This window comes from Myotis davidii, unplaced genomic scaffold (genome assembly GCF_000327345.1).
Source record: "Myotis davidii unplaced genomic scaffold, ASM32734v1 scaffold663, whole genome shotgun sequence".
NCBI lineage: Eukaryota > Metazoa > Chordata > Mammalia > Chiroptera > Vespertilionidae > Myotis > Myotis davidii.
Window position 1 is genome coordinate 5,426,709 of NW_006295816.1, and position 10,514 is coordinate 5,437,222.

Here is a 10,514-nt window from a genome sequence, read left to right on the forward strand (position 1 = left end):
GAGCAGCGGGACGTGCTGGGCAGTGACGCCCCGCGAACGGCCTCCACACGGTGACTAGTGGGAGGTGGTGTGTGGAGCCCTCGGCCCTGCCCCCGTGACAGGGATTATGCGGGCAGCTCGGGACAGCCTTGGGTGACTCCGGATTAAGCTGGAGTCACACCCAGTTTAGTGGCTTGTCTCACCCATATCGGCTGCCTCCCTCCCCCTCTAACCCCCAACTGGTTTTGTCCTTCACCAGCCAGGCAAACGGCGGCACGTGAATTCATTTTGCAGCGTTTGCAGCTGTGTGCCGTGTATGTGTGAGCGTGCCCTTTGCAGTGGTGATGGCGTCATGCCCTTTGCCGTGGTGGATGGTGAGTGGGCCCTTTGCAGTGGTGAATGGCGGCATGCCCTTTGCAGTGGGGAATGGCGCCATGCCCTTTGCCGTGGTGGATGGTGAGTGGGCCCTTTGCAGTGGTGAATGGCGGCATGCCCTTTGCAGTGGGGAATGGCGCCATGCCCTTTGCCGTGGTGGATGGTGAGTGGGCCCTTTGCAGTGGTGAATGGCGGCATGCCCTTTGCAGTGGGGAATGGCGCCATGCCCTTTGCCGTGGTGGATGGTGAGTGGGCCCTTTGCAGTGGTGAATGGCGGCATGCCCTTTGCAGTGGGGAATGGCGCCATGCCCTTTGCCGTGGTGGATGGTGAGTGGGCCCTTTGCAGTGGTGAATGGCGGCATGCCCTTTGCAGTGGGGAATGGCGCCATGCCCTTTGCCGTGGTGGATGGTGAGTGGGCCCTTTGCAGTGGTGAATGGCGGCATGCCCTTTGCAGTGGGGAATGGCGCCATGCCCTTTGCCGTGGTGGATGGTGAGTGGGCCCTTTGCAGTGGTGAATGGCGGCATGCCCTTTGCAGTGGGGAATGGCGCCATGCCCTTTGCCGTGGTGGATGGTGAGTGTGCCCTTTGCAGTGGGGGATGGCGTCATGGCCTTTGCAGTGCTGGATGGTGAGGAATGACCACAGATCCAATTCCTGGGACAGTGGTTGTCAACTGCATGTTGGTGGTTCCAGGTTCTCAGGGGCAGAGTCAGTGCTGCCAAATCTGGCATCCACTCCACCGTCCCAGCCCCAGCGCCGCCTCCCACATACATTAGGTCGTAGCATCGCCACGGGAACGGCGGGCCTCGTCTATCAGTGTAAGAACATGACTTGGGCGTTGTGATATTTTCACTTTTGCAATGGTTGGGACACAGTTTAGATTGATGACATCGCTCGCTTGCCAGATCCCACATTTAAGCTGGGATTCCTCTCTCTGGCTCAGCGACAGTGAATTCGGCCCAGGCCCAGCCGCTGCCCACGCTCAGTGCGCCCTCCCGCCAGCATGGGCCGCCGTCAGCCCTCAGAACAGGGCCCCAGGTCTCAGGTGTGCGCCCTTCGGCTTGACCATTGGGCTTGACCTCTCGCTGCGCAGGTCCCGAGTGTTTGTTGGCTGCTGACCATGACGCAGGATCTTCATAGTTATTTCCTCTCTACCAGCCCATTTCCGTTGAGGAAAATTAAAGACGATAAACAAGAAAATCGTTTCACTTGCAAGACTCTCGGGCTCGGCAGTTCCCACCACGAGTTTCGGGTCTGTGCTGGGCAGCACGCTCTCTGCACCTGTGCTGAACGCGCCGCCCTGGAGGCCAGCCGCGGCCCTGCCGTTTGTAATTGAGGCTCCCCGTCATGGCCCCGGGGGCCCGGATAACCGGTGCTGTGAGGTGTCTGGTCTCGTGACCCTTGTAGACTTAGCAGCATGTCATCATCAGAGAAAATGAGGAAAGTTGGAATGCCAGGGTTGTAAGTGCTGTAATTATTATCTCGCCAGTGTTTTAACACTTAACATTAATGTTTAATATTCTTAGTGTGGAACAGTCCTGATTTTATGAGGCCACTTCCATCTGCCTCTCAGTTACATAGAGTGTGTTTTTTTAATGTCTCCACATTTCATACATCTTCTCTTTTGCATCCAAAAAGATGCATTTCCTTTGGGGATTTTGAGTGGCATACAGTTTTAGGAGAATAAGGAAATGTGTTTTTTAAGGGCAGCTCATTTTTTTCAAGCCTAACTGCTTGGTGCATATATTTTACAGATTAAGGGTTTACCTGAAGACAAGCCACCCTGTTCATCAGAGACTGGACCAGAGTTCCTCCCTGCGGGCAATTAAAGATGCTGTTGCCATGGAAACAGCTGGTCCTGCTGTCATTCATTGGCTGCCTAGGAGGTAAAACTAAGCTGTCTTTTCCAGGTTGAGGTTAGAAATATACTTGAGTCATATATTCAATAATTTTTAAACTGTGGAGTAATACTCCTTCAGTAGCAAGGAAGAACATGTTTCTGTTGTTGTTGTTGTTTTGTTTTCAGAAGGAAAATTCAAACACTCTCTTTTGACTGTCAGATTCTCATTTCAGCCCCTAATTTTGGCCCAATGTTTTATGCCTTCTTACGTCATAAGTTTCCTATAGCAGACGAATGCAACAGTTAATCAGAATTTGCGAATATTAGTTCATGAATATTTTGTTCCAAATGGAGCTAAAAGTTACAATCTCCAATGTAATGGGCGAATATAAATTTTAAAGAACACCGGTATTTTTATATCTCATCTTGAAAACAACAGTTTGCCTTTTAGCAGGTAAATTATTTCAGGGAGCAAAAATAAACATGGGCTTTTTATTTGTTAATTTGGAAAATTTGAAGTTCAGAATAAAACAGAAAGAAAAGAAATAATTTCTCAGACATCTACCATACAAAACAGCTCTTATAGATCACTTGATGTATTTCTTTTGTTTGTTTTGTTTTGTTTTCTGAAAGAATGAATAAGTAAGAGAAGATTTTAAAAAATTAGTATATGCATAACGCATAGGTTTTTCAAAATATTTATTATTCTTCTTATTGTGAAAATTCTCCAGGGCCTATAAAGTTGAAAGAATAATATAAAGAACACCCACACATGTACCACTTAGATGGAACTGCTGGGCCATTTCACTGTATTTGTTCTATTTGTGAACATACGTGGATGTATTTTTTCTGTTGATTGACTGATTGATCAGCTCAACCTTTTGAAAGTAAGTTACGAAGTCATCGCCTCTCACCTCTGAAAATTTCAGCACCCATCTCCTGAGAAGACCAATTTTCTCCATAAACACGATTTCCTGGTGAGAAGGGAGCTGACCCCATGCTGCCCGGTTTCCTGCCTAGACGAGGGCATCGCTGTGTAATGAAGCCAAATGTGTCGTCCGGTAAAACACACGTTACCGGAAGTAGACTTTTGAACCCTTATTTCAAACTTTAAATATCCTTCAAATATTTAAATGAAACCAAGACCTCCAATTTTTACGTTAAAGTTTTTTTTAAAAAACATGTTTCTCCCTGTGACACCTCAGTTTTGTTCCTAAAACAACTATTCATCTAGCCCATAGGGAAAAAGGAGTAATTATTTCCAGATTTCTTCCTATTTAAGTGATCTTTGGAGAAAATGCAATGTAGATATCAAACAATTGTTCTTCTTGGATTATATTCTTCATGTACAAAGTCGCCATTTGAGTTCTGTTGGAGGAGGAGGAAGATGAAAATGAAGGCACCAGAGTGATGATATTATTCATGACTCAATTTTTATAGAACAACCTCGAAATTTCCCAATTAATTGGAAATAGGAAGATGTACTCAGAAGGGCAGGTATCGCTAAAGAGAAAGCTCAGTCCCTAAAGATTTAAAGGCTGAGTTGTAATTTTATACAATGTGCAACTTAAATTAATCTTTGCATTTTTTGAGAAATCTTATATATGTTTATGAATGAGTTTATGAAAAAGCAGTATCCATTTTTTTAAAATATTAAGACTTTATTAGAAAATTGAAAGATCAACTTGATTCTCAGGATATGTTGCTTAAAAAGCTGCAAGGGTTGGTAAGGGCGACGTGGATTCATATGATACATTATGTATAGGGTACCAATGTGTTTTTTTTTCCCATTTTACGAAGATTTTGGTAAAGGTCCTTACAGAGCAACCTCCAGACTCCAGACCCTGCTGCCAGGGAGTCCGTGTTATGTGGTGGGTCCCAGCCGGCCCGTGGCAGGCGACACTGGCTTCCACCTCCAGCTATGAGACCAGGTGATGGGCAGTAGCTTGTCCACCACCCTGGCAGTGCCTACGTGGTCAGCCCAGGGCTTCTCGGGGCAGAGGAGAGTTGCTGGAACACAGCGTTTACCACCCCCCACTCACCCTGGCCACCCTCGCTGTCTCCCGCCCACAGGTGAGCTGCTCTTACACGGCCCCGTGTTCGTCAGCGAGCCCAGCGACAGCATGGTCCCCGTCGGTGCTGAGGACAAGAGAGTCACTTTCAAGTGCGAAGCGAGAGGCAACCCTTCCCCTCAGTACAGGTAGGGTGCAAAGTCTGAAATGCACCTTAAGAATGATGTGGCCCCTGGCCGGTGTGGCTCAGTGCTTAGAGCATTGGCCTGCGGACCGAAGGGTCTCAGGTGTGATTCCCGGTCAAGGACATGGACCGTGGTTGCAGGCTCCATCCCTGGCCTCAGTTGGGGTGTGTGCAAGAGGCAATCAATTGATGTGTCTCTGTCACATCGATGTTTCTGTCTCTCTCTCTCTCTCTCTCTCTCTCTCTCTCTCTCTCTCTCTCTTCTCTCTCTTTCTCCTTCTCTCTCTCTCTCTCTCTCTCTCTCTCTCTCTCTCTTTCTTTCTCTTTCTCGCTCTCTCTCCTCACCCCCTTTCTTTCTTAAAAATATCAATAAATAAAAACAGAACAAAAAAATGATGCGGCGACTGAATTTTTGGAGGCCGCGTGTTTACGGCAGGAAGAAAAGGGTGGGCATCCCCTGCGGCATCCTGGGGATGGAATTCAGTGTCTAAGGATGTGGCCCATGTACACACGGGAATACGACTCAGCCACAAGAAAGGAGGAAATGCGGCCATTTGCAACGCCGTGGACAGACCTTGAGAAGATCATGCTAAGTGAAATGGGTCAGTCAGAAAAAGCTGAGAACCACGTGGTTTCACTCACGTGGGCTATAAGACTGAAACCTGTGGACACAAACAGCGGAATGGTGGTTGCCAGGGGAAAGGGGGTGGGAGGGTCAGGGGACCCTAATATGAGGTGACAGGAGACAATTTGACTCTGGGTGGTGGGCACACGGTGCAAAATACAGATCTTGTAACATAGAAACCCACATCTGAAGCCTGTATGTTGACCAGTGTCACCCCGATACATTCAATTTTTTAAAAAATAAGAAAGGGAGTTGGAAATCCTGGTTTTAGAAAAAGGACCTTCCGTGTCGGACCTTCTTCCTTTACCATTTTCCTGGGGTGTGTTTGAAGGTTCAGTAAATACAGAATAAAATACATTCTTACTAAGATCAGTTTGCTTATCCTTGAAAAGAAAAACACATTTAGTTAATTAGATTTTTTTTTCATGTAAAAGTCTATATTTTTCCGATTATTGAGATAACACCTATTCACTGAAAGACTTCGAACACCACAGCAAGGTATACGGAGAGAAAGAATAAATCTCTAGTTTTTGGCCGCCTTAAGATAAAAAGACATGTGAACATTTTGGGATGATGGTGGATCCTTGGATGGGATGGGTAGTTACTGGGATGGGATGTATTAAACATCCCAGGATTAGATACATGTGAACCTTTTGGGGCGATGGTGGATCCTTGGATGGGATGGGATGTATTAAACATCCCAGGATTAGTGATGCCAACAGTCAATGGCAACTGGGTCAGCACGAGGTCGGAAGGCCCACCGTTGTATTTTTTTAAATATATTTTTATTGATTTCAGAGAGGAAGGGAAAGGGAGAGAGGGCTAGAAACATCAATGATGAGAGAGAATCATTGATCGGCTGCCTCCTGCACGCCCCCACTAGGAATACAGTCAGCAGTCCGGGCATGTATCCTGACTGGGAATCGAACCGTGACCTCCTGGTTCATAGTGGTTGACACTCAGCCACTAAGCTACGCCGGCCGGGTGACCTTTGCAGTTTTTTGTTTGTATTTTAATCCTCACCTGAGGATTTTTTTCCCCATTGATTTTTTTTTTTAGAGAGAGCGAACGACGGAGAGAAATACTGATGTGAGAGAAACACATCAATGGGTTGGTTGCCTCCTGCACGAGCCCTGGCCAGGGCCCTGGGCTGGGAAGGAGCCTACAACCAAGGTACATGCCCTTGACCGGAACCAAACCTGGGACCCTTTGGTCCTCAGGCTGACGCTCTATCCACCGAACCAAACCGGCCAGGGCCTTTGCATTTTTACATCTGGAAGCCTTGCAAGGTCACCGATATCCACCACCCAGCGTATTGAGCACCTACTGTGTGCTTTCAGCAGCACAACACCAGGTTCCCGGGCAGCCTTGGCAGAGTGGTGACGTTTTCTCTCTGCCTCTTCCTCTCCCTGTAGAAATAGGGGAGGTATCAGACCTGATGAGAGAGGCAAGCAGCCAGCATTTCACAAGCTGGATTCATTCTTCAGACGTCTGGACACATTTCCCTCCCTCGGGGACGTAGGAACGAATCAACGGAACCAGGCGTGACCCTGGAGTGCTTTCCCAGCAGTTCTGTAGGACGTTCTGACCTGTTGAAAACGCCCCTGTTGTTTCTCCCGAGAGGAAGAGGCTGGTAGGCATGACTGTGAGCACGACAGGGACGCTGCGAGCGCTGACCCGCGGGAGGGCTGTTCCCCTGTTGTCGGTCAAGTTTCAGTCCCTGGCGTCTGCCTCCTGAATCCTGCGACGACAAATGTGTTCAACTGAAGAATTGTCAAGATACAAGATTTAGTCCTTCGGGCATTTCAAAATGGGGAGATTAATTAGGCTGCAAAGCAGCAGGGAGCAGTGCCTTTAGAAACCCAGGCATAGCCTGTCATTGTCTGCATTTCCAAACACCGGGTGTTTATTGGAAAACCAGAGAGCAAGTTTTTAACCAGTTCATGGCCACTATATTTTGAATGGAATTAATTAAGGTCCGCTGCTTGCGTCTATAAGGCTTATGGCGTGCAAACGGTTAGCTATCAATGGCATGTGTGCATGCCTCTGAAAAGGTTCTCCTGTTTGCAAAGTGCTTCTGATCCTGTATTACAGGGCCTGGGATGGCGTGTGTTGAAATGCATGCAGAATCCATAGCCGAGACTGGAAGCGGTGGGACTTAGTTTGGTTTATCAGTTTTGCGTCTTATAGTGAAGGAATTTAACGTGCGGATGTTATGGAATGAGCAGGTATTGTTGAAACCCTCGGCTAGCCGACAGTGCCAACACTTGCATTATAGCTGTTAGATTTTCTAACGTTAAGACTTCTAACCAGTATAAGATTTCCACTTAAACCCGAGGTTTATAGTCACTAGAAACGAAGACCTTAAAACAGCACAGGGAACCTCGTTCATTGTGAAAACATTAGGCTTTCCGACCACAGGCGCCGGCAGCCTGTTACGTGTTACCTGCATGGGTTTTGCGGACGGAGTCATGGGTGTGTAAACTCCCAGGGGCTGTGATTGTAACTTTACCGACTCACACGGCACCTTCACTACGGCCTGATTCTCCCCCGGCCCCCTGCCCCCAGGCTTTTGACTTTAAAGTCCACCAGGTAATGTTCTACATTATTCTTTAAACGTTCCAAAGAAAACATGCTAGCATGTTCTTAGGTTTTTACTATCCTTTAAAAACTACAGAGAAGCACTATAGATATGCGATAATTGAGGACATATAAAAGATAGGGGAATTTTCTCCATGAAGCAAGAGAGAATATGTTTTTATAAGTATAAATCTAAGCAGATAAGTAGGTAGTAGGTAGATACATAGATAGATCATACATCATACATACATCATATATCACACATATATACGTAGGTAGATAGATACATAGGCACATAGATATATAGATAGATACACATGTAGGTAGGTAGATACGGATGTACATAGGTAGGTAGGTAGATAGGTAGATACATATATAGATACACACACATACATAGGTAGTAATGTAGGTAGGTAGGTAGATAGATAGGTGATAGACACACAGACATATCTAGGTAGGTACGTCGGTAGGTAGGTAGATAGGTAGATACATAGATATATAGATACACATACATAGGTAGGTACGCAGGTAGATAGGTAGATAGATATACACACACGTAAGTAGGTATATATGTAGGTAGATAGGTAGGTGGATAGATAAATAGATAAATACTTACGTAGGTAATGTTCTATATTAGGCAGGTAAGTAGGGAGATACAAAGCCACCAAGGAGTAAAATGAGGGGGTCATGTGTAACCATAAATGAATGGAGCCCAAACACAAGGTTCAGAACAAACTTTGTCTGACAAAGACTGTCCATTGCAAGCCCAGAGCCTCCCCTGCAGACAGAGGCAACCTTGTTGCAAGAGAGATTTCTTTGTTGTTATCCCATTGAGTAAAAAACAAAACAAAACCAAAACCCCTCTTAATTGGCCCTCCTGGAAAACCTGAAAGCTCAGAAATTCTCCAGAGAATCGCCTGTCTTGGGGTTTCGTGGAGGGTTTTATTCTTCCTTGTGCCCCTGCCCCCGGAGCCCCGCCGCCTCCATGTGAAAGTTAATTGTGTTCCGTCTCCTCCTAAAGCCAATGCCGCGAAGGAGGTGCCCCGAGGAGGCCTTCAGAGCTCCTGCGAACAGGCCGGGGTCTCCGGTGTCTCTTAGGTGACAGATGCCCACCTGTTCGCTCACTGAAGACCCTGAGCAGGGGCGTCTCTGGGCTGGATTGCGTAGAACGGGCCAGGGCCACGAGGATCAGGCAGGTAGCGGACCTGCAGAGGCGCCTGCCTGGTGCACACGCGACACCCTGAGCAGCGATGGGGCTGGGCTGCCCAGCGCCGGGCCACAAGCCTCACAGGGTCCCCACGCCTCTCGGCGGCCAGCGGTGGCAGTCCCGGGTCCGGGCCCCGTGTCACAAAGCTTTTCAAGGCATGTTTCTTTCTGGGCTCTCTCCACGTCTGATGTTGAGTCTGCTTTTCTGTTCACACCTGCTGGAGGCCACAGAAAACAGGTCTGAACGCTGGACGTGGCCCACGTGGGCTGTTTCCAACATGCGGTCCAGCTGGAGGTCGGCAGCCGTGCTGTCCAATAGGGCAGCGCAGCCACATTTGGGGGGAAAGGGCAGGGAGAAAACAGGGAGTCTGGGGTTAGGCCAGGAGCCAGGCTCCAGGTCGGTAGCAGTCGGGGATGCTTACATTTGGGGTACTTCTTGTGTTTTGCTCACTTCAGGACGGATTGCAGTGAGGGGACAGAGGTGGCTCCGGAGTGAGCAGGGGTGGCCTGAGACTCCGGACTGGCATTGGCTGGAGAAAAGGGCATCTCCCCTGTTAGGGTCCTGAAGGGTTCCAGTCACCTCAGGAGACTCCAGATAAAAACAGCGATGCTGTCAGCAGTTGGCCCAGGAGAAATGCCCAGGTCGGGTCTCGGCCCTGGGCCAGGGCAGTGCAGGGAAGGCTTCCTCTTGGGGCGTCTTTTCCTGGAGTTTCTGAGTGGGGACAGGAGGGGTGACCTGCTGACCACTGGTGTCCTCGGGCCCGAGGGGATGTTCTGAGGCCCAGGCCTGGGGCCCGGGAGGTGTGGCCTCGTAGGAGGAGAATGAAGGATCTGCGACCAGAAAAAGCTGAACCGGTTGCAAGAAACGTAGAAATAGCCAACCTCCACCCTCTACTGTCTCCTGGGATTAACTACGACAGTCACTGACCAATTGGAACAGGGCCGTAACTATGGAAACTGAACTCTGGTTTTTAATCCCAGTATAGCTGTAATCTCTATTTTTCAAAATGCATGTGTTTAAATTTACCAACACAGGACAAATAGGAATCTGTGTCATAAAACATGGTCCAAAACACAATTTTTAAAACATCGCATCACCGTTACACTCATTTATATCTTCAGCAATTACTGCGGAAGCCTAACTAGTTATTTTTGGCTAAATTATGGAATATGCAAATTCAGACATTCATGCTTTCAAGGGCTGCAATTATTCTCATCACTTCAGTAAACATATTAACGAACGTTGCATTGGAACACAAACGCCTTTGCTTATTAACACGAAGCCGCATCTAAAACCACAAATTGCTTCTTTGATTAAAAAGCCTCATTTTCCCATGAAGCCCCAAATAAAGTATTGCCTGTTGGTTTAATAAGTGTTTAGTGTCGGCCGGTTTCCCAAACCCTACCAAGCCCCCTAAAGATTTTAGTACATTTTTTGTTCTTTTTTTTTTTTTTTTTGCTTTATTTCATGTTGAAACCCAAGGTGGCATCTCTTTTTCTCTAGAATATGGCTTTCTTTCCATTTTCCTGACAGATTTTGTGGGATCGTTTGGATATCCCGCAGGATGATAACTTTATACTGTCCGCTGCGGGTGCATGATATCCTGGGATTATTTTCAGTCTAACCTGAAGGCACTCAATTTATTTTCAGGTTTGTTCGTTTTAGCTTCAGAAGGTGACCTTTCTGCCCTAGCCGGTTTGGCTCAGTGGATA

The 10,514-nt window shown here is 47.5% G+C and overlaps 1 protein-coding gene across 1 annotated transcript in view; it reads left to right on the forward strand.

Annotated features, from left to right (window-relative positions):
• Positions 1–2,111: 2,111 nt before the first annotated feature.
• Positions 2,112–10,514, forward strand: part of LOC102756700 (contactin-3) — an 84,542-nt gene continuing 76,139 nt past the window's right edge. The window contains exons 1-2 of the mRNA XM_006770638.2: positions 2,112–2,240; positions 4,268–4,394. Coding sequence (XP_006770701.1) covers positions 2,186–2,240; positions 4,268–4,394 — 182 coding nt within the window. The 5' untranslated portion in view covers positions 2,112–2,185. The remainder of the gene's footprint in view (positions 2,241–4,267; positions 4,395–10,514) is intronic.